Here is a 25,334-nt window from a genome sequence, read left to right as displayed (position 1 = left end):
AAACTGACAGTGAAAGAGGTCAGAGGAAATGACCAGACTTGTTCAAGCTGATAGGAAGGCCACAAATATTCAGATGATAACACAACAAAAGCATAAGGCTATCTCTGAAAACTTGTCAAGCCTTGAAATGAGTGGGCTTATCAGCCAAGGCCATATTGAGCAAGAAAAGAAAGCTAGTCACTAGAAGTGGATGACCGAGCTGTAGAAAAACATTCTACAATTCAACGAATCTTGATCTCTGGTGCAACATGCCGATGACAGGATCAGGATTTGGTGTAAACAGTTTGAATCATGGATCTGTTCTGTCAAGTGTGAGTGTCACAAGCTGCTGCTGCTGCTGGTGGTGTAATAACGTGGAGTTTTTGCTCGACATGTCTCATAACAGAGGAGCCTCATTGTAGTGGCATTACCGTATGTAAACATTGTTGAAGGCCAGGTGCCTCCCTTCATGCTTTCCTCTCAAATGGATACCTCCAGGACTCATCACCTCAGCTTTAATCCAGGAACACAAAAACTAACTTTGCTTAGTTGTTCTGCAGTAATTCCAGATGTCTAACTAGTGGAGCACTTCTGTAAAGAGTTTCGCCTTTCTATACACTCTGCATGAACCCAAAGATCTTAGTCAGTAACTGGTTGAAACCATGCCTCAGTCGTACAGGGACAAAACAATAAGGGCTTATCATTTCTGTTCTGTTTCACTGAAAGTTTCAAGGACCTGAAGAGCAATTTTCTTTTGGGCTTTTCAGCTCTTTCTGTTTAACAAATCATTAACAGAATAGAAAATAGAGAGGAAAATGGGGAGTATATTCAGAAGAGCTGCTGAAGATGCTGTAATCAGTCAAAGTCCTCAAAAAAGCCAAGAGAATCATCCTGTTTGTGACAATTTCAAAATAAATACTCATATGTTTATCATTTTAAATCATTTGATATTTATGATTAACAATGCATTAACATAATTGTATGTAAAGGGGGTTGCTTGTATTGATGAATCCAGAGATGATTATATCCAATCCCTGCAGCTTTATGCAGCTTTATGCAGTTTTTTTTTTTTCATCTTTCAGCTCATTGCTTTGATTTTCAGCCTGCAACTTTACTGTTTTGGTTCACACCCTTTCGGCACAATTTTTGGAAGCAGCATGCCAGCACCAAATGGCGGACAGAAAAAACATAGCAGTTTTTCTTATCAATCTAAAAGGTGATAACATTGTGAAGGAGTTTTCTTCTTAGTTTTTAGGCCTCACATTCCAAGAGTTCAGCTCATAAAGACCTTCATGGTGTTTACAGTGGTTTACTGTTTAGTCTTTATTATGACTGATAATGGACATCTAGAGATGCGTTTATCTTCTGTTGCTAGGTTAACAAAGGTCTTATATATAAGGATGTAGAGAAAAGCAAACTTAAAAATCCAAATCCAGTTCTAGTCAAGGTTGAGCTAAATAGGGAAAGGATACGACGTGTAATATTAATTAGGTAAGACTATGTGACAATGGTCAGGTTTGAGTGACCAATAGAGTCTTCACACATATAGGTTTAGAATATAGCTTAACCTTATTTGGGGGTAAGGTACGGAAACGTGTTGCAACCATGTTGTACCTTAGAAATATATACTCCCTGTCAGAAAATTGGTGTGGCACTACCCTGGTTCACAGCCTTTACATCTGAAAATAATCGTTACTTTTTTTTTTACAGTTACAAAATCATTAACAGTCGCATGTTTAATGCTAATCATTGCCAGTGTCTGTTATTATGACTGTCATTTGCATTCTGTGAAGTCTTACCCTCAACTGACTTCATCTATATTCCATGTGCCACTTATTTTTTTTTACCCCATCAACCTGGTCAAATCAGTTGTTACATCAGCAAAGCCACATGGCCACTCCAAACCTTACAAAAGTACATAAGTTGCAAAGGCGCTCACACTTGTACTCACATGGTATTTTTTTAAAAGCTAAGTTACAGGCAACTGAACATAATATTTTCCATGCATGCATGATGTTTTGGGATGAAATGTTCTTGACATTTTATGCCCAAACATCCCCACAGAACAGTTCCCTCAGAGTTTTTGCAGTGCTTTTTTTTTTGATAGCACATTTGCTTCTCAGAGAGAACAATCATTATATATATGACATAAACATAAGTTGTGTTAGAAGAGAAAGCGGGATAAACAATGTTCTTTTACTGGTCTCAGATCTCTGCTGTTGAAAATTCATGTCTGAACTCAATGAGGTTTTTAAGTGTTTTTAATATTTTTCGATCTGGAGCTGCTAAGACATCTTGACCCCATTCACATTTCTAATCTCCATTGATAAATGATTAATCTCAAAAGGGGATGTATGATTACCCATAACACCAGCATAATCACATTTCAAATTAGATTTCCTTATAAAAACATCCTTTCTGTGTTCATTAGGTGAATCAGATATGACTAATTTTAGATTGTAGATAGAATAGTTGCTTTGTGCCATATTTTGAAGCAAGCCATTCAGGAACACTAATGGGCACACTACTAATTCAATGAAAGATTCAACATTTTAGATTCTGTCAATTTAATGCCTGTTGTATGGGTGTATAACACTCCATAACAATCTAATGGAGGGTTGTTCTTGAGGACTTTCAGCAATGGTCATGTGGGTTGGTTGGTCCACAAGTTTGGTCCAGACTTAAATATCTCAACAACTTTTAGATAGATTGCCCTGGAATTTTGTAAAGATATTCAAGGTGATACCCCAATTTTTGTTATAGTTCCACCAACAGGTCAAGATTTCTGCTTGTCTTATTGATTATACTTTGGTTTATGACCACGTAGGCCCTACTTGCAAAATTATGTTCTCATCATCCTGAGCTGTACTTTGTGTTTAGTGCTAATCAGCAAATGTTAGTATGCTAAGATGGTGAACATGAGTAAACTTTCTACCTGCTACATCAGCATTGTTGTTGTTTTGAGCATGTTATCATGCTGATGTTAGCATTTAGCTAAAAGCACCACTTTGCCTAAGTAAAGCCACACAGATCTGCTAGCAGACTCCTATTCTCGTTAAAGTTTTTAATAAGACTAATAATACTCCTACATACAGTACTCTAAATAATATATTGATTGATTGATTTGTTAATGTTACATTTGCTCCTCAGTTTCAGACAATGGAGTAAATGCTGAAATTGTCAACATTAGGCCCCAATGTACTCATATATAGTATAACTATCAGCAAAATTGTTTTAGAGTAATAATTCAAAAGTTGAAGAAAACACTTTTTTACCAAACTCATGGATGCAGTTCAGAGGTCAGGAACTCGGGCCCTCCCTCTGGCTCTTCTCCTTTGACAGAATGATACGTGGGCTTGTAAAGATGACATCACCTCACTCACTCTGTAGCGACCCCATGAGTTCACCATGGATGCTATGACTCAGTGGGTTGACTTCCAGCTAGTCTCACATTACCATGTGTCGGCTGCCTGTCAGAAGCCACAGTGTGCGATCAATTAAGGAGGAGTTGATGTCAGGCTGAGAAGAGAGGAAGGGGAAAAAGCAATATTAGAGGAGAGATGTTCAGTAAACTGTATACAAGTGAGGCAGGATTTTAAAGAAGACCTGTGTGTGTGTACTCAGTATTCAGTATCCACCCTGTGTATGAGAACATGAACTATTGTATTACGCTGAAGGAAACAGCCTCTGTTTGATTTTGTGTGGGCTTTCGTAATGCTTTGTCCATTCAGTCTGTAGGTGACAGCAATGTCTGCCTAACCTCTTACTGTGCAAATATAATCGAGTGAGCTTTTCAAGCCCTTCATTTCACTCGATTTTCCATCACTTCACTCTGATGAAGTCTGTTTTCATTTCGCAGTATTTGATCAACCACCAAAGCAATTTCTCTTGTGTGATGTGTGACTCCTATTGAGAAGAAAATAATTTTTTCTTTCCGTTGTATTTTTTACAACCACCACCAAACTTGGTTTTCTTATGGGGAAGGATTTTATTATCATTACCAAGGCTGTTAATGTATGAAGGTAAACCTCTTAAACCTCAGGGTAATCGTTACGCCTCACCTTTTCCAACAAGATCACATCTGTAACTCTTTGTTTTTTTTGTTTCTTTTCATATCATAATGGCTTATGTTTCCATGGCTACATCAGTGTTTAAGTCTGGGGAGAAGGGAGATGGTGGCAGATGGAAGGCAATCATCTTAAATCCACTGTTGACCCACAAGATCAATTTTGTACTGAGTATATATATAGAAGGAAGTGATAACTTAAAAATGACAGATATGTATTCCAAAATGTCTTCATGAGCAAAATGCACAGCTGAGAAACAGTTTCCTACCATCTGCTGTTGTTCCTTTAACTTTTGTCCATCATGAGGCTTCTTGTAGGGAAATGTCTATTCCAGTAATGCACATTTTCATAAATGTATTGCCCTTTCTGTGCACTTACTGTGGGAGAAAATATGAGCAAAAAACGATACAAACACAATGTTTTACTGCATGACTAAGACTGCTGAAATGAAACCTAATTATGGAAAACAATCTACTTGGAACTGCAGTGCTGCAAAGCTTTAAACCAACACTGGGGTTCCTTCCCTGCCTCTCTGGGTGGTTAGTGGATCCTTCTGTTCTTAAGAGCTCAAGCACTTGACAAACCTCATCTACTTGATGTCTCTCCTAAAGTATCTTAACGGTGTGTGTATGAACTGGAGTTGAGTTTCTTTTCTTTAAATGTATCGATCTATCTCAAGAGAAGCTTAGCTCGTTATAGGAGTCAAGGTTCCTTTATGACATTCTTTCTTTTTGAAATTCAATGAAAAAGTAGATGCCTTGTAACAGCCAACAATGTATTCAATGTGTAAGAAACAGTAAATTCAAGAAGAAACTGATGTCTTGTGCTTCAACATTATATTTTGCTCATCTGTGATCATTAGTGCATTTTAGTATAATGATCAACATATAATATTAAAATGTTATCTATATGTGGAGAACGTACCGGTGATTGGTAGTAAATAGCTGCTGCAGTATAATGTACAGCCAATAAATGTGATTCATCTCATTTTTCATAAATACATTCTGTCTCGTACAATATGAGTCGAGCATGCTTCCTCTGTGGAGCTCATTAACATTTGTAACATTTTAAACATAGTTTCAATTGTTTCAGACAATACAAATCAGGAGAAAGGTCATAATTTTTTAGTGAAAGCTACTACTACTACTTAACTGACAAGGAAAATGCATTTTTAACTCATGAGTGGATTCAGTTTAACATCTAACAGGGCCATGACAGGTGGATGCAGGCTAACTACATTAGCTTGCAGCCTCAAAACGGATGACACCAGTTTCAAATTATTTCAGGCAGCTATTCAAGCCATGATAGAAATTACATTTTTTAGGAAACATGCTCGTTTGTTTTCTTTTTAAAACCAGTCATGTGTGAATGTGGGTTCCTCTCAGTCATCACGATGGGGCGGAGTGACATGTTACATTACAGTGTTGTGGGTAGCAACATGTGACTAGTTTGTTCACTCCTACTTTTTCCATCATGCCTACGGCGTAGTGCTGATGCCATGACTGATTCACTGACATGCCTGCTGCTGTTGTTAAAAGGTTAAACCACATATACAGTACATCCACACATGGCTGGTTTCTGACTCTATGGCTGCATGAAAGCACGACATGAAGCCTCAATTTACAATCACAACAATCACCTCCTCCACACACACACACACACACACACACACACACACACACACACACACACACACACAGTGAAGATTATTTTACAGTTATATAATAGAAATTATGTATATGTGGCTGACAAGCCCAGGCTTTCAACATTCATCACATTTGTTCCTTAAGGGGTTTGTGTCAAATATTGCACAATAAACACAACTGTATGCTGCCACTATCTGTCCAGGAGCATTTGTGTGGTTATGAATACATACTCATCACCCCTTACAAAAATAATCATACAGTACTTTAGATGTAATATAAATGCAAAAAAATGCACACGGACACAGCAAGCTTACAAACATACTCTGGCCACACATATAACATTGTGTAGTCTGCCGCTCTCGTACAAATGACCCCTCTACACTCAGCAGGGGGGGAAACTTATCCAGGCTCATTCATTTCATTTGTTTTCATACTTCATACTACTTTCTCTCACAGCTTTCTCACCCTGTGTGCATTTTTGTGCTGTTCTGTTCTGTGTGTGTGTGTGTGAGTGTGTGTGTGTGAGTGCATTCATGTGCCATGCAGCAAAAAGAATCACGCCATGGAAATCTTGAATCACTTTATTCATGGATAACAACTCTGCAATAGGACAGTTTATAATATCAAAAGCTGATCATAGTCATGCCTGCCTACTTATAAATTTGCTTTCGCTCTCAAATTTTAGTGCCAAGCCATCATTCCTGTGGTGGTTCAGACCACCTGTCAGTGAAACTATGTGGGTGTTTTTCGTTCTTTCTGTTGATGAGTTTACCTATTATATGCTTATTATATTATTAATTGCACCTTCTGACATAGTGGTTCTCACCATTTTTTTAACTACTTAGCATGTTTTTAAACAAACAGGTAATGTATATCTCATCACTTCCTTTGCCTGAGAATTTTTCACAGAATGTGTCATTGTGGTCTCATTATTTCTTATCTCTTATCTATTTCTATTCAGTTATGGCACATATGTGAATCACACTGTAATGTATCTTGCAAGTGGCACAACTTCTCTCCATTATTCTATAATCAGTCTTTGAATTTCTTGAATAGTCTTTGTAATGACAAAGGCTGTTGCACATTTCAATTGTTTTTCTCAGTTTTCTCAGTCTGCCTCTCGTAATCTGGACCTGTTTTTTTGTTTTAAGTAGTTTCACAGAAGCTACTTTACACCTCCTAAGTTATATCTGATGTGTAAACTTCAGGACCCCTTGTGCAGCGTTTGCCCTTTTGAAGGCCCCTGGCACCATTTGTCACATGATGCAAAACTGCCTGCCAGTGTCTCGCTTCTGGAACAAAGTAGCTCTTAACCGTAACAGAGCCCATAACAATATCTGTTCTTCTTTTTAATGCATTAGAGAAGGATCCGGTTAGCTAGCACAACCGTTGCTAAGAAGACGATTTCTACTCGCACCAAGACTCCTTATTCTCTCAACATTAGACAATGGATTCTCTCTATCTTGAGCATTATATATTTGGAGCTTTCCACTACATGTGTGAAAGGTGCTGCTGAACATATTGTCAATGCTTGGTGTGCACCTGTTATGTCCAATCTTTTGTAATATGGCTGTGTAATGTACCTTGTATAAGCCACTTTCTTTTAGATTCAGCTGACTCTGCAGTTCCTCTCAGTTCCATGAAGTGTGTGTGTAATCACTGAGGTTGTTTTCATTTTATTTATTGCATCTTTGATGTTTTTGTTCTCGCTCACTGTCCCTCTCATCAGCAGCAGCAATTTTCAGCAAAACAACTCTTATAATAACACTTTTGCTGTATCAATTTATATGCTGATAATATGTCAGTATTCTGTTTTAAGCCTGTTGTGCTTCCTCCATGTGGCCAAAAATCAATAAATGCAAATTTAAATAAATTGGAATCTACCATTTAACCCACACCTGCTATGTTATGCTATGCAAACCTACCAGAAAGCATTATAGTTTTTGACATTTTGTGAAAAGAACATTTTTGGATCCATTTTAAAACTTGGCAAAATCAGGTTAAAAACTGCAATTTGACACAATGTGGGTTGTTACATCATTCTTCAAATTTAATTTCAATTACTATATTTGAACTTATAACAGGTTCCACAATGAACCTGCTACATGTTAAGAGACAGTCACTGAAATATGTTTAACAGATGAAACCCACAACTAAATGACTGTAGAGTTTCTACGCCAGCTGTGGAAGTCATTCCTTTTTTCACTCTGGCAGATTTGAATATTGTATACATATTAGATTGACTGTATCCTGAAGTTGCATTTTGTCTTTCATGGGACAAAAAAAATCACCCTGGTCCTTAGGTAGACCTGATGGGGAGCTAGACAATAAACAATGAACTCTTAAAAGGCAAGATAGTGTCTGATAAGAAATAAATGAGATTGTGATGTGTTGTGTAACCACTGCGTGTTTCCAACTCATTTCACACATTCAGAAACCCCTGATCTCCTCTCCCACTCCTCCCCTTAACATCTTCTCTCCTGCCCCCGTTCAGATATGCCTCTTTTTTGTTTTGGGCTGCTCCCGACAAGATCAAAGGAATTTTAGAGCAACCTCAAAATATCTTCCTTCAAACACTGGTCGGGGAAGCCACGTGTATCTCTGTTTGTTTGATGGGTGCTCCGAGACTGTAAAGTAAATTGGAATGGATGAATGTGACGGGAATGCTCTACTTTTCTCTGCACTACTGTCTCTCATCCTGACGTTTAGCCTTAGGGAACAGGTGCTTACCACCTGGGTGATGCAGAGGCAGAATTTGTATGCACACAGGGAACACATAACACAATGCAAAGAGAAACTGTACATATTAAATCAAATACGATTAAAGGATTAACGATTAAACACCATTCTTCCAAATGATACTCCTTCATTTGATGTTTTGAAGCACGCTGTCTAGCACGTCAGTCCAAAATCTCTCATAGTTGTTCTACTGGGTTGAGATCTGGTGACTCTGAAGGTCATAGGATATGATTCACATGCTTTTCATACTCATCAAACCATTCAGTGACCCCTCATGCCCTATGGCGCTGCCTGTATAGAGAATCTTTGGTTGTTGTTATCAGAAAGCAATTGCTCTGTACATTTCTCGATCCGCAAACCTGCGCGCGCACCTACGACCTCCGCAATTATGCTAAGTCATTGCAGCTGGCGCGATGATCCCGCTGCATGACTCTATTTTAACGTTGTCATCGTCATCTGCGTCTGCCCAACAACTGGCCCTTAATTTGAGGAAGATGTGGATGTAAATTATATACTAGCCAGTGTTTTAACCTCTGCTGTCACCGTGGAAAAAGAAATCCCTCTATTGAGGGTTAGAGGTGTTTTTAAACTTCTTTGCCACAAAAATGGACCGGTCAGTGAAGTTAGTTATGTTTGGTAAGAGCAAAGCGCTCGGCTAAGTTAGCTTATAACCAAGAGGTTACCAAAGTAACCAAAATCAGAGACGGTAGAGAAACCGAGGTGCTTCATTTCCGTTTATTTCCTGTATCAATTTCCAGTTTTCATTACAACCAAAATTTAACGGCTGTCTGACATAATGTAAATAGAGTCCAACATCAACAAAACTCAGCTTTTACCAAATTTGGGACTGAAATTTGGTAATATAGGTAGTATATGACATACACAAACACAAACACACCCCATAATATCTAACCATAAATTACTATGTCTTCATCAGCTGTCAGACTTAAGATGAAGAATAGAATTTGGTACATTTTTAGTATACAAAGAGACAATTTTTGGTGTCATCACACACCGAAAATGAAATTGCACTTTCTGTTTTCACAAGAAAAGTATACAATTATGCTATTAACATTATGCTTGTGTTTTTCCATATACAGTGCGTTTCTCTTCATCGTTTCCATTTTCTTTTGCTTTCCTCTGCTGTCCACACATATACTATTCTCACTATGCATTATTTACCACTTATTGCTCATGCTTCAAACTGCACATCACAAGTGGTCTCTTCATCCTATCCTCCATGTATTCTTGATCTTTGCGCACGGCACTTTTCTTGTGACTCTGAGATACATACATTCATCTACACTTATCTACACAACAATGTGTAGATAAATGTATCCAGGAACTATCAAGGCCAGGCTGCTCAGTACATTACTCATGTGTCCCACTATCTACTGAGCTCCTGCTGTGATGTTGCCATGTGTCATATTGAAGGGGCCACAGCAGTGAATCAGTGACATCTCAATCTCGCTACCTGGTCAACAGTCATCCTACACGGCTGAGTTTTAAGTGAATATTGTGAATACTTTGAATGTTAAGTGTAAATAATTATTGCTTTATTTGTGGTGACAGTTTTGTTTAGTTTTAACATGGCCATAAATGTACTGTCGTCAACCAAGGTATGCGAGAGAGAGAGGCAAGCGAAACTCGACACTGTCTTGCTCGCTCTTTTGTCGCTCTTTCTCCCTCGCTCGCAGGGTAATGCATCAGATCCACTGTACGGTCTTGTTTCACCTCTGTGGGCTTTGTTGCTCCCTTTCTCTGTAGTTCCTCCCAAACTGTGGCCATTTAATTTGCCAGTATCTATCGATGTTGGTGATCTTTAGTTAAAGAAAAGTGATAAAATGTAACTTGGTACTTAGTTCCTCTGTTTATGCAATTTTTTCAATTGTCTGTTGTCAGATTACTGACAAAGTGCAATTTGTTTTGATGATAGCACTACGTGAAGACTTGGTGCCTCAGCGGTTTGTAATAATGTAAGCGTATAGGCTAGCGGGGTTACGGTTGCACAATCTTAACCATAGTCTGATTGTCACCCTGTGAAATTGCTGAATCTCAATATGAAATGGCAAAGGCAAATGTGAAAAGGTCCGTGGTCTGTAATCACATAAATATAAGTCATATTTCACTGTGTTGATCAGTGAAACCAGTCACTGTTTTGATCTGTGTTTGGAGGTATAACTGTCAGTGGTAGACATGGGTGCTTCTTGCTATTTATAGAGGCAGGGGTCTAGACCAGCTCTGCAGCTGAATGCTGTGTGGAGAGAGAGAGAGGATGGTGGGTGACATGAGGTGGTATTAGCCTTTGGGGGTGTGGATGGCTGTGTTCGGTTATCTGATTGAACAGGCTTGTGTGCATAAAGATTGTGTATGTGTGGAGGGGAGAAGACGACGCAACAGAAACAGAGAAGGGGGGAGGGAGGTGGATTGAGAGCGAAGTTGATGTAGTGCAGCTTCTGGCAGTCATAACGCAGGTCCCTTGCAGCAGGTCAACATTTGCTGCACAGCTGACTGCATTTCTAAATGTACATCTTGGCTGCTTCAATTGCTGCATGACTATACCTTTAGTAATTCCTTAGTATTTAGCTTTCCCCTGTTACATTTTGGGCTGTCTTTGATGGGGATTGATCACACAAGCTGGTAAGGTATGTCTGTAAACAGCTGCCCAATCAACCTTTATTAGGTCCCTCTATTTTAGGCAATATAAAAATGCAATGACACGTTACTGTAGATAGATAAATAAAAGATAGAGGATGGAATTATGGGTGAACCTGGTGATACACACACACACACATATTCACAAAAATACACACTAAAAGAGGGAGAAAAATGGCTTTATGGCTTTGACTTTAAAATATGTATGAACAGCACGGAGAGCCACCAGAGTAAATGTATTTCTCATCCACTTCTTGGTGTATTCTATGTATATAGGGAGTGGCTCTCCTGTATCCCAGCAACTGTGCACTAAAATCAGGCTAGAGAACCAAAAGGAGCCTGGTGGCAAGACCTGGAGGATGAATGTGTTCTCCCTACAATATGTGTGTTTCTCCGCTGCGTGTGCATAGCCCTTACATATGTATTTTGCATATTAATGTGTACGTGTGACCCACACATTTTGCAGTGTCAGACTCATTTGCTGATGCATTTGGTGTTGATCAGAGTTTTAGTCAGAGTAGTCTTTCTATGTGTTTGCTTTGAAACAGCATTGCCAGTGTAATCCTAAACTCTCTCCATTGCCAAAGTCTCAAACATTTATTGCCTGACAACTGGGATGAAGAATTGACCTTCCTGTTTCTTTCGGTGATGGAGAAGGCAAGTGATTCTTAATGATAGGGTGAAGGCGTGTGTCAGTTCCCATTCCTCAAATTTTGTACCACCTACTTTTAACCCCTTAAAATGTCATAGTCACTTCTGGTATCAAGTGCCACCCCAACGCCCTGTTTCATGCGTTAATACACCAGATCTTGGAATAGAATTATAATCTCAAAGCTTGTTGATTTTAAAATACCTTAACTCTACAAAATGCATGTGGTTGTGTGTTGAGTTATTGGTGTTGGGAATTCATCGTACATATCTTTGTTATAAGCCAATGCCTTGCAAATGTATTACCTGAATTTCGTGTGTTATTTCAGTGTTATTAAATGGCCACATCAGGGAAAGTATATTTATTTGGATAGTTTTTTATCAAGCATTATTAAGAAAGTACAAAAGCACTACATGAAAAGTACCTGGTAGAGCTCCTGTGTGCAACATGTTTTTTGGGCTGTCTGAACTGATGGGTTCAAGCTATAAAAGAATTAAACAGCAATTCAATCCAAGATTTCTAATTAGTGTTCAACACTGTATCTAATCTGGAGTAAAACAGATTAATGAAAATAAAAACAGTAGAATTTCCAGTAATTTCTGTGTGCTGCCCATGCACTTTAAAAACAGAATACACAGAGAGTGAAATGAAATATTTCAAATATTAATCATTACGAGACGAAGCAAATACTGACTGTTCATTCATTATAGATGTGCTAAAGTCAGATTCCATGGACTGTATGATGCTAGGCTTACTGTTATTATCTGTTACATAAATGTTGTTTATATTATTGTTTACTACTCCATTTATATGCAAGGCGCTCATTTGTCTAAATGTAGCAGTGGAACCCCGCTGTGCATGTATTAGTGATGTGACAGACATACGTGCATCTGAAGGTCAAGTACCCTTAATTGGTGTGCTACAACACACACACACACACACACACACACACACACACTTTTTACCCTGAATATAAGATAAATAAAACATGTCATGCCCATGTAGACCCACAGAAGCTCTTGTTTACTATATGAATTGGACATAGTGCAAACACATGAACACAGACACACAAAGACCAATTTGCACCCTGTCCGCTTGTAGTGTGAGGCTGTAGGCTGTAGTGTGATTCAGTTTTTGTCTGTGTTTTTCATTTTCCTCTGTTGAGTCGGCTCACCGCTGAGTGATTGTATTCTGTGTTTTATAACCATTTTAATTCATCCACAGACTCTCATGTTATCTTTCCAAATTCTTGCATCTGCTCTATTAATGAGAACACAAACATTTCAGACAGCCAAACAAAAGTGTTTGTCCTGACAATGAGGAGGGGGTGAGGTGGGGGTGGGGTGGGGGGTGGGAGTCATTATTGACTGACTTCTGTTAAGAATTTTACAGATGAAACATTTTATCTTTTATAAATGTAATTATACTAATGTCGAGCAGGTTTAGTGAATGCAGGGGTATGTGATGCATTGTTACTTGCAGTAGAAAGATCTATGTATCACTTTCATGAAAGGCCCTGCCCACCCACACTGCTGTTTGCAGTTGTATTAGACCTCTGCCCAGCTTGAAGGTGAGTAGTGCTTCGGTGGGAATTACATAATGATAAAGGTGTAAATTGTTCTACCCCAACATGAACAACAAAGTCAACAGGAGCTCTCCCATTAACCCACAGTACACATGGCTTTATGAAGTCCTGAGAAGAGGTCTAATAATTAAAATCACCAGTCACCACGGTTCATGGGCTAGTTAGATAAAATTATGGTCAGATTTTTTATTTTTATTCTGAGTTGTATATTATTACAGTACTTGCTGCAGTTCACCGGTTGACTGTAATATCATGTGATAATGTTTCCATTCAACATTGCTGATGTCCATGTCTCTACATCCCTCCAGAGCAGATTACTGTGAGTGATGCACTGCCGGGAAATTAAATACGACTAATTGCAGACAGCTGCAGTGCATCTCAAACGTGTGAGTGTGAGAGCTGGTGTTGTTTTGTCTTGTCAGGCCTTGGAATATGAATGTTGAGGCTAGTTCACTTTCATGCAACATTATTAGAAGGTGGTTTCTGAATTTCAATAAGATTTTTGCAACTATTAATGTGCATTTGCAGCTATATGGATGCGCTTGTTGTTTGCATTTTTAATTTCTTGTTTTAGTGCAGGTAGTGGACTAAATTAACATAAGTAAACACATTAGTGCTTTACCTCAGCTGCAGGTTCAAACAGTAAGCATTACTGAAATAGCAGACTGTCACTACAGCAATCGAACAAATGAAAGAGAAGAATTTTTTTTTTTTTATCATAAAAGCTTTTGTTTTATTGGCAGCCTAAATTAATAAAGTGGCAGTCATACAAATATTTGTTGTCAGTAACACCATTCAATGTCCTTGACATCATTAGTTATCTTGTTAAAATAATAACATTTCAGGGGATAGGGTCATCATTGTTTCTTTTTACAGAATTAAAGATCAGTTTTACAAAATCACAAAGCTTCATCTGGATTCACCACACAGTTTAATGTCATAGGGGCAGGCAAAATCATTAAATGATAAAATCATTTAATTACCCTAAAAAATATTCCTAAAATGTTTTTCTCGTTTAATTACAATATTGCTCTGTATCTTTTCCTTGCAGACGGTGCGTCATGGTTTCCCTTACCAGCCCACTGCATTGGCCTTTGACCCTGTGCAGAAGATCCTGGCTGTCGGTTCAAGATCAGGCGGAGTACGGATGTATCCTTTACTTGTCATCTGCTCACTTCCTACCTTCATCCAGACAAACACATTTTGTACATGAACTCACTAAATTTATGTATCTACTGTAAATGCATTCCCTGGCCTTTACCACTCTTCATTGTTGTACATTATACAAAACAAGAACAATGAAACATAATCTATCATAGTAAACATTAAAGGTTCTGTAAAGTTTAACCAATAATATAGCAGCAAACAACTATTTTCTATGTAAAGATATAGTGGAGTAATGGCGTCCTGAGCAGAGAATGAAGTCACACCCCCTCTGAGTGTTTTGCAATCTGAGCTTCTCTTCTCTTTGCTTTAGTATCTGGGACGGCAGCGCATGCATGTTAGCGCATATGCGTGTGCATATGAGTCCCTTTCTAATAAAACATTGTTCCTCTCGTACAGGGACCGCCCACATGCGAGATGACACAGTGTAGTACACAGTATTCGGGTGAAAGCAACCTTCCAGAATTTCTTCCACTGAAGAAACCACGTTTTTTGGCTAAAAAGGCCACTGACAAAGAAAGATTAGATGAGGGCGCAGGTGGACAGGCCATGGGGACAACTGGCAAAATCTTGACAAATCCCAGTCGGCCAGTGGACCGCCAAAACATCCACAAAGGTTTTAAGCTTTTCTCCGGCTCCATCAGTGTCATTCCTGCAGCTGGTGATATGTCCAAGGCTGAATTTCTTTCCCAGCCAATACTGTTCTGGCTTTACGCCGATGGAGAGCTACCTACGAGCTGCTAAAGGGCTCCAGCTTGACTCGGAACTGTCTTTTCTTCTCATTGCGTAAGTAACTTGATGAGTACATAATGTTACATGTCTGTTTTCATTAGTGACCAGCTACTGTAGGCATTATAACATTGGCTAACTTGTTATGAATTTACTTGGCAAATGTGGCTATCGCTAGCGGTAATGGTTATGCCTGGATTGTTTTTTGTTGGCTCTCCTGTACACAGTGCAAATTCAGTCAGTTGTGCTTCTCGTTGTGTTCAGTGGGTGCTTTCACTGAGCTTTGTAACACCTTTGCTGACTGAGAACAAGAAGGGAAGGGGGTAGTTGTGGCTGAAGGGAGGCCAGAGGTGTGTCTGACGAAGCATTTGTTTTGGTCTGAGATCCCGGTGGCCTATTGCAACATCTAGTGGCAGTGACGATCGTTTACAGAACCTTTTTAAATCAGTGCTTCCGTTATGTTGTGCTGAAATGTAAGTATCCTTAAGAAAATGATACATAAAAATATTTTACCTTATAACATTAATCATCCCATATCGTTGTCTGTTAGGCAGGAAAGAGGTTGGTCTCAAGTCGTCTGACACTGCTGTGTGTAAAGAGGAGTAGATTTAAATAAGAATACTTAATTAAGGCATATACAATACACAAATTAAATGAACATAGTATCAGGAGGAATTACAACATTGTTCACAGAAAGTGTCTATTCCTACACAAACCTGTGGCATTGCTATACTGTCCCTAGGCAGGGGCCTCCCCTCCTCCCCCACCCCTAATTCTCATCCCTCTTTCCGCCCTGTCATTTCATGTTGCTTGGCTGTCATGTCGCAAGCTTAGAACTGTCCATCCAACAGCCCATCCCCTGGGTCACCCGGTCACAGGGATGGGAGAAGTGTGAGTGCAACCCAGGTAGGAGATTACACTCTTATAAATACCCAGGCTTCCCAGTATCCCTTTAGGGAACCTAGGGCCTAGGCAGCTAACAATTATTGATGCTGCAGCAGCTGCACAGCTGCTCCTGCTGGGGTAATAGATGGACGGACTGAATGGTGTCTGTGCTGAAAGAAACAGAGAAAAAAGAGATGTGACAGAGGGAGATGTATTGTCAATTACTGACAAAGTGCAATTTGTTTGATGATAGCACTACGTGAAGACTTGGTGCCTCAGCGGTTTGTAATAATGTAAGCGTATAGGCTAGCGGGGTTACGGTTGCACAATCTTAACCATAGTCTGATTGTCACCCTGTGAAATTGCTGAACTCAATATGAAATGGCAAAGGCAAATGTGAAAAGGTCGGTGGTCTGTAATCACATAAATAATACGTCATAATTTCACTGTGTTGATCAGTGAAAACAGTCACTGTTTTGATCTGTGTTTGGAGGTATAACTGTCAGTGGTGACATGGGTGCTTCTTGCTATTTATAGAGGCAGGGGTCTAGACCAGCTCTGCAGCTGAATGCTGTGTGGAGAGAGAGAGAGGATGGTGGGTGACATGAGGTGGTATTAGCCTTTGGGGTGGTGGAATGGCTGTGTTTTTCGGTTTATCTGATTGAACAGGCTTGTGTGCAAAAGATTGTGTGTATGTGTGGAGGGGAGAAGACGACGCAACAGAAACAGAGAAGGGGGGAGGGAGGTGGATGAGAGCGAAGTTGATGTAGTGCAGATTCTGGCATCATAACGCAGGTCCCTTGCAGCAGGTCAAATTTGCTGCACAGCTGACTGCATTTCTAAATGTACATCTTGGCTGCTTCAATTGCTGCATGACTAAACCTTTAGTATTCCTTAGTATTTAGCTTTCCCTGTTACATTTTTGGGCTGTCTTTGATGGGGATTGATCACACAAGCTGGTAAGGTATGTCTGTAAACAGCTGCCCAATCAACCTTTATTATGGTTCCCTCTATTTTAGGCAATATAAAAATGCAATGACACGTTACTGTAGATAGATAAATAAAAGATAGAGGATGGAATTATGGGTGAACCTGGTGATACACACACACACACATATTCACAAAAATACACACTAAAAGAGGGAGAAAAATGGCTTTATGGCTTTGACTTTAAAATATGTATGAACAGCACGGAGAGCCACCAGAGTAAATGTATTTCTCATCCACTTCTTGGTGTATTCTTATGTATATAGGGAGTGCTCTCCTGTATCCAGCAACTGTGCACTAAAATCAGGCTAGAGAACCGAAAAGGAGCCTGGTGGCAAGACCTGGAGGATGAATGTGTCTCCTACAATATGTGTTTCTCCGCTGCGTGTGCATAGCCCTTACATATGTATTTTGCATATTAATGTGTACGTTGTGACCCACACATTTTGCAGTGTCAGACTCATTTGCTGATGTCATTGGTGTTGATCAGAGTTTTAGTCAGAGTAGGTCCTTTCTATGTGTTTGCTTTAAACAGCATTGCCAGTGTAATTCTAAACTCTCTCCATTGTCCAAAGTCTCAACATTTATTGCTGACAACTGGATGAATGAAATTGACCTATCCTGTTTCTTTCGATGGATGGTATAGCAAGGCAAAGTGATTCTTAATGATAGGGTGAAGGCGTGTGTCAGTTCCCATTCCTCAAATTTTGTAACCACCTACTTTTAACCCCTTAAAATGTCATAGTCACTTCTGGTATCAAGTGCCACCCCAACGCCCTGTTTCAGTGCGTTAATACACCAGATCTTGGAATAGAATTATAATCTCAAAGCTTGGTTTGATTTAAAAATACCTTAACTCTACAAAATGCATGTGGTTGTGTGTTGAGTTATTGGTGTTGGGAATTCATCGTACATATCTTTGTTATAAGCCAATGCCTTGCAAATGTATTTACCTGAATTTCGTGTGTTATTTCAGTGTTATTAAAGGGCCACATCAGGGAAAGTATATTTATTTGGATAGTTTTTTTTTCAAGCATTATTTAAGAAAGTACAAAAGCACTACATGAAAAGTACTGGTAGAGCTCCTGTGTGCAACATGTTTTTTGGGCTGTCTGAACTGATGGGTTCAAGCTAATAAAAGAATTAAAACAGCAATTCAATCCAAGATTTCTAATTAGTGTTCACACTGTATCTAATCTGGAGTAAAAACAGATATGAAAATAAAAACAGTAGAATTTCCAGTAATTTCTGTGTGTGCCCATGCACTTTAAAAACAGAATACACAGAGAGTGAAATGAAATATTTCAAATATTAATCATTACGAGACGAAGCAAAATACTGACTGTTCATTCATTATAGATGTGCTAAAGTCAGATTCCATGGACTGTATGATGCTAGGCTTACTGTTATTATCTGTTACATAAATGTTGTTTATATTATTGTTTACTACTCCATTTATATGCAAAGGCGCTCATTTGTCTAAATGTAGCAGTGGAACTCCCGCTGTGCATGTATTAGTGATGTGACAGACATACGTGCATCTGAAGGTCAAGTACCTTAATTGGTGTGCTAACAGACACACACACACACACACACACACACACACACACTTTTTACCCTGAATATAAGAATAAATAAACATGTGCATGCCAATGTAGACCCACAGAAGCTCTTGTTTACTAATATGAATTGGACATACGTGCAAACACATGACACAGACACACAAAGGACCAATTTGCAACCCTGTCCGCTGTAGTGTGAGGTCTGTAGGCTGTAGTGTGAATTCAGTTTTGTCTGTCTTTTTCATTTTCCTCTGTTGAGTCGGCTCACCGCTGAGTGATTGTATTCCTGTGTTTTATAACCATTTAATTCATCCACAGACTCTCATGTTATCTTTTCCAAATTCTTGCATCTGCTCTATTAATGAGAACACAAAACATTTCAAGACAGCCAACAAAGTGTTTGTCCTGACAATGAGGTGAGGGTGAGGTGTGACGGGGTGAGGTGGGGGTGGGGTGCGGGGTGGGAGTAATTATGTGACTGACTTCTGTTAAGAATTTTACGAAGATGAAACATTTTATCTTTTTATAATGGTAATTATACTAATGTCGAGCAGGTTTTTAGTGAATGCAGCGGGTATGTGATGCATTGTTTACTTGCAGTAAAAGATCTATGTATCACTTTCAATGAAAGGCCCTGCCACCCACACTGCTGTTTGCAGTTGTATTAGACCTCTGCCCAGCTTGAGGTGAGAGTGCTTCGGTGGAATTACATAATGATTAAAGTGTAAATTGTTCTACCCCAACATGAACAACAAATGTCAACAGGACTATCTCCATTAACCACCAGTAACACATGGCTTTATGAAGGTCCTGAGAAGAGGTCTAATAATTAAAAATCACCAGTCACCCACGGTTCATGGGCTAGTTTATAAAATTATAGGTCAGATTTTTTATTTTTATTCTGAGTTGTATATTATTACAGTACTTTGCTGCAGTTCACCGTAGGACTGTAATATCAGGTGATAATGTTTATTCAACATTGCTGATGTCCATGTCTCTACATCCTCCAGCAAGATTACTTGTGATGATGCACTGCCGGGAAATTAAAATACGACTAATTGCAGACAGCTGCAGTGCACTATCAAACCGTGTGAGTGTGAGAGCTGGTGTTGTTTTGTCTTGTCAGGCCTTGGAATATGAATGTTGAGGCTAGTTCACTTTCATGCACATTATAGAAGGTGGTTTCTGAATTTCAATAAGATTAAATGACTGTAGAGTTTCTACGCCAGCTGTGGAAGTCATTCCTTTTTTCACTCTGGCAGATTTGAATATTGTATACATATTAGATTGACTGTATCCTGAAGTTGCATTTTGTCTTTCATGGGACAAAAAAAATCACCCTGGTCCTTAGGTAGACCTGATGGGGAGCTAGACAATAAACAATGAACTCTTAAAAGGCAAGATAGTGTCTGATAAGAAATAAATGAGATTGTGATGTGTTGTGTAACCACTGCGTGTTTCCAACTCATTTCACACATTCAGAAACCCCTGATCTCCTCTCCCACTCCTCCCCTTAACATCTTCTCTCCTGCCCCCGTTCAGATATGCCTCTTTTTTGTTTTGGGCTGCTCCCGACAAGATCAAAGGAATTTTAGAGCAACCTCAAAATATCTTCCTTCAAACACTGGTCGGGGAAGCCACGTGTATCTCTGTTTGTTTGATGGGTGCTCCGAGACTGTAAAGTAAATTGGAATGGATGAATGTGACGGGAATGCTCTACTTTTCTCTGCACTACTGTCTCTCATCCTGACGTTTAGCCTTAGGGAACAGGTGCTTACCACCTGGGTGATGCAGAGGCAGAATTTGTATGCACACAGGGAACACATAACACAATGCAAAGAGAAACTGTACATATTAAATCAAATACGATTAAAGGATTAACGATTAAACACCATTCTTCCAAATGATACTCCTTCATTTGATGTTTTGAAGCACGCTGTCTAGCACGTCAGTCCAAAATCTCTCATAGTTGTTCTACTGGGTTGAGATCTGGTGACTCTGAAGGTCATAGGATATGATTCACATGCTTTTCATACTCATCAAACCATTCAGTGACCCCTCATGCCCTATGGCGCTGCCTGTATAGAGAATCTTTGGTTGTTGTTATCAGAAAGCAATTGCTCTGTACATTTCTCGATCCGCAAACCTGCGCGCGCACCTACGACCTCCGCAATTATGCTAAGTCATTGCAGCTGGCGCGATGATCCCGCTGCATGACTCTATTTTAACGTTGTCATCGTCATCTGCGTCTGCCCAACAACTGGCCCTTAATTTGAGGAAGATGTGGATGTAAATTATATACTAGCCAGTGTTTTAACCTCTGCTGTCACCGTGGAAAAAGAAATCCCTCTATTGAGGGTTAGAGGTGTTTTTAAACTTCTTTGCCACAAAAATGGACCGGTCAGTGAAGTTAGTTATGTTTGGTAAGAGCAAAGCGCTCGGCTAAGTTAGCTTATAACCAAGAGGTTACCAAAGTAACCAAAATCAGAGACGGTAGAGAAACCGAGGTGCTTCATTTCCGTTTATTTCCTGTATCAATTTCCAGTTTTCATTACAACCAAAATTTAACGGCTGTCTGACATAATGTAAATAGAGTCCAACATCAACAAAACTCAGCTTTTACCAAATTTGGGACTGAAATTTGGTAATATAGGTAGTATATGACATACACAAACACAAACACACCCCATAATATCTAACCATAAATTACTATGTCTTCATCAGCTGTCAGACTTAAGATGAAGAATAGAATTTGGTACATTTTTAGTATACAAAGAGACAATTTTTGGTGTCATCACACACCGAAAATGAAATTGCACTTTCTGTTTTCACAAGAAAAGTATACAATTATGCTATTAACATTATGCTTGTGTTTTTCCATATACAGTGCGTTTCTCTTCATCGTTTCCATTTTCTTTTGCTTTCCTCTGCTGTCCACACATATACTATTCTCACTATGCATTATTTACCACTTATTGCTCATGCTTCAAACTGCACATCACAAGTGGTCTCTTCATCCTATCCTCCATGTATTCTTGATCTTTGCGCACGGCACTTTTCTTGTGACTCTGAGATACATACATTCATCTACACTTATCTACACAACAATGTGTAGATAAATGTATCCAGGAACTATCAAGGCCAGGCTGCTCAGTACATTACTCATGTGTCCCACTATCTACTGAGCTCCTGCTGTGATGTTGCCATGTGTCATATTGAAGGGGCCACAGCAGTGAATCAGTGACATCTCAATCTCGCTACCTGGTCAACAGTCATCCTACACGGCTGAGTTTTAAGTGAATATTGTGAATACTTTGAATGTTAAGTGTAAATAATTATTGCTTTATTTGTGGTGACAGTTTTGTTTAGTTTTAACATGGCCATAAATGTACTGTCGTCAACCAAGGTATGCGAGAGAGAGAGGCAAGCGAAACTCGACACTGTCTTGCTCGCTCTTTTGTCGCTCTTTCTCCCTCGCTCGCAGGGTAATGCATCAGATCCACTGTACGGTCTTGTTTCACCTCTGTGGGCTTTGTTGCTCCCTTTCTCTGTAGTTCCTCCCAAACTGTGGCCATTTAATTTGCCAGTATCTATCGATGTTGGTGATCTTTAGTTAAAGAAAAGTGATAAAATGTAACTTGGTACTTAGTTCCTCTGTTTATGCAATTTTTTCAATTGTCTGTTGTCAGATTACTGACAAAGTGCAATTTGTTTTGATGATAGCACTACGTGAAGACTTGGTGCCTCAGCGGTTTGTAATAATGTAAGCGTATAGGCTAGCGGGGTTACGGTTGCACAATCTTAACCATAGTCTGATTGTCACCCTGTGAAATTGCTGAATCTCAATATGAAATGGCAAAGGCAAATGTGAAAAGGTCCGTGGTCTGTAATCACATAAATATAAGTCATATTTCACTGTGTTGATCAGTGAAACCAGTCACTGTTTTGATCTGTGTTTGGAGGTATAACTGTCAGTGGTAGACATGGGTGCTTCTTGCTATTTATAGAGGCAGGGGTCTAGACCAGCTCTGCAGCTGAATGCTGTGTGGAGAGAGAGAGAGGATGGTGGGTGACATGAGGTGGTATTAGCCTTTGGGGGTGTGGATGGCTGTGTTCGGTTATCTGATTGAACAGGCTTGTGTGCATAAAGATTGTGTATGTGTGGAGGGGAGAAGACGACGCAACAGAAACAGAGAAGGGGGGAGGGAGGTGGATTGAGAGCGAAGTTGATGTAGTGCAGCTTCTGGCAGTCATAACGCAGGTCCCTTGCAGCAGGTCAACATTTGCTGCACAGCTGACTGCATTTCTAAATGTACATCTTGGCTGCTTCAATTGCTGCATGACTATACCTTTAGTAATTCCTTAGTATTTAGCTTTCCCCTGTTACATTTTGGGCTGTCTTTGATGGGGATTGATCACACAAGCTGGTAAGGTATGTCTGTAAACAGCTGCCCAATCAACCTTTATTAGGTCCCTCTATTTTAGGCAATATAAAAATGCAATGACACGTTACTGTAGATAGATAAATAAAAGATAGAGGATGGAATTATGGGTGAACCTGGTGATACACACACACACACATATTCACAAAAATACACACTAAAAGAGGGAGAAAAATGGCTTTATGGCTTTGACTTTAAAATATGTATGAACAGCACGGAGAGCCACCAGAGTAAATGTATTTCTCATCCACTTCTTGGTGTATTCTATGTATATAGGGAGTGGCTCTCCTGTATCCCAGCAACTGTGCACTAAAATCAGGCTAGAGAACCAAAAGGAGCCTGGTGGCAAGACCTGGAGGATGAATGTGTTCTCCCTACAATATGTGTGTTTCTCCGCTGCGTGTGCATAGCCCTTACATATGTATTTTGCATATTAATGTGTACGTGTGACCCACACATTTTGCAGTGTCAGACTCATTTGCTGATGCATTTGGTGTTGATCAGAGTTTTAGTCAGAGTAGTCTTTCTATGTGTTTGCTTTGAAACAGCATTGCCAGTGTAATCCTAAACTCTCTCCATTGCCAAAGTCTCAAACATTTATTGCCTGACAACTGGGATGAAGAATTGACCTTCCTGTTTCTTTCGGTGATGGAGAAGGCAAGTGATTCTTAATGATAGGGTGAAGGCGTGTGTCAGTTCCCATTCCTCAAATTTTGTACCACCTACTTTTAACCCCTTAAAATGTCATAGTCACTTCTGGTATCAAGTGCCACCCCAACGCCCTGTTTCATGCGTTAATACACCAGATCTTGGAATAGAATTATAATCTCAAAGCTTGTTGATTTTAAAATACCTTAACTCTACAAAATGCATGTGGTTGTGTGTTGAGTTATTGGTGTTGGGAATTCATCGTACATATCTTTGTTATAAGCCAATGCCTTGCAAATGTATTACCTGAATTTCGTGTGTTATTTCAGTGTTATTAAATGGCCACATCAGGGAAAGTATATTTATTTGGATAGTTTTTTATCAAGCATTATTAAGAAAGTACAAAAGCACTACATGAAAAGTACCTGGTAGAGCTCCTGTGTGCAACATGTTTTTTGGGCTGTCTGAACTGATGGGTTCAAGCTATAAAAGAATTAAACAGCAATTCAATCCAAGATTTCTAATTAGTGTTCAACACTGTATCTAATCTGGAGTAAAACAGATTAATGAAAATAAAAACAGTAGAATTTCCAGTAATTTCTGTGTGCTGCCCATGCACTTTAAAAACAGAATACACAGAGAGTGAAATGAAATATTTCAAATATTAATCATTACGAGACGAGGCAAATACTGACTGTTCATTCATTATAGATGTGCTAAAGTCAGATTCCATGGACTGTATGATGCTAGGCTTACTGTTATTATCTGTTACATAAATGTTGTTTATATTATTGTTTACTACTCCATTTATATGCAAGGCGCTCATTTGTCTAAATGTAGCAGTGGAACCCCGCTGTGCATGTATTAGTGATGTGACAGACATACGTGCATCTGAAGGTCAAGTACCCTTAATTGGTGTGCTACAACACACACACACACACACACACACACACACACTTTTTACCCTGAATATAAGATAAATAAAACATGTCATGCCCATGTAGACCCACAGAAGCTCTTGTTTACTATATGAATTGGACATACGTGCAAACACATGAACACAGACACACAAAGACCAATTTGCACCCTGTCCGCTGTAGTGTGAGGCTGTAGGCTGTAGTGTGATTCAGTTTTGTCTGTGTTTTTCATTTTCCTCTGTTGAGTCGGCTCACCGCTGAGTGATTGTATTCTGTGTTTTATAACCATTTAATTCATCCACAGACTCTCATGTTATCTTTCCAAATTCTTGCATCTGCTCTATTAATGAGAACACAAACATTTCAGACAGCCAAACAAAAGTGTTTGTCCTGACAATGAGGTGGGGGTGAGGTGGGGGTGAGGTGGGGNGTGTTTTTCATTTTCCTCTGTTGAGTCGGCTCACCGCTGAGTGATTGTATTCTGTGTTTTATAACCATTTAATTCATCCACAGACTCTCATGTTATCTTTCCAAATTCTTGCATCTGCTCTATTAATGAGAACACAAACATTTCAGACAGCCAAACAAAAGTGTTTGTCCTGACAATGAGGTGGGGGTGAGGTGGGGGTGAGGTGGGGGTAGGGGGGGCACTGGCTCATCCCCAAGCCAACAACTGTTCC

General features: G+C 39.4%; 1 protein-coding gene across 2 annotated transcripts in view; it reads left to right on the top strand.

Annotated features, from left to right (window-relative positions):
• stxbp5l (syntaxin binding protein 5 like) overlaps positions 1-25,334 on the top strand; it is a 142,687-nt gene that overhangs the window by 4,263 nt on the left and 113,090 nt on the right. For both annotated transcript variants that reach the window (XM_022740794.1, XM_022740793.1), the window contains exon 2: positions 14,372-14,469. In XM_022740794.1, coding sequence (XP_022596515.1) covers positions 14,372-14,469 — 98 coding nt within the window. The remainder of the gene's footprint in view (positions 1-14,371; positions 14,470-25,334) is intronic.

This window comes from Seriola dumerili, unplaced genomic scaffold, assembly GCF_002260705.1.
Source record: "Seriola dumerili isolate Sdu_G_001 unplaced genomic scaffold, Sdu_1.0 BDQW01000052.1, whole genome shotgun sequence".
Classification (NCBI taxonomy): Eukaryota; Metazoa; Chordata; class Actinopteri; order Carangiformes; family Carangidae; genus Seriola; species Seriola dumerili.
This window is presented reverse-complemented; position numbering and strand designations above follow the sequence as displayed.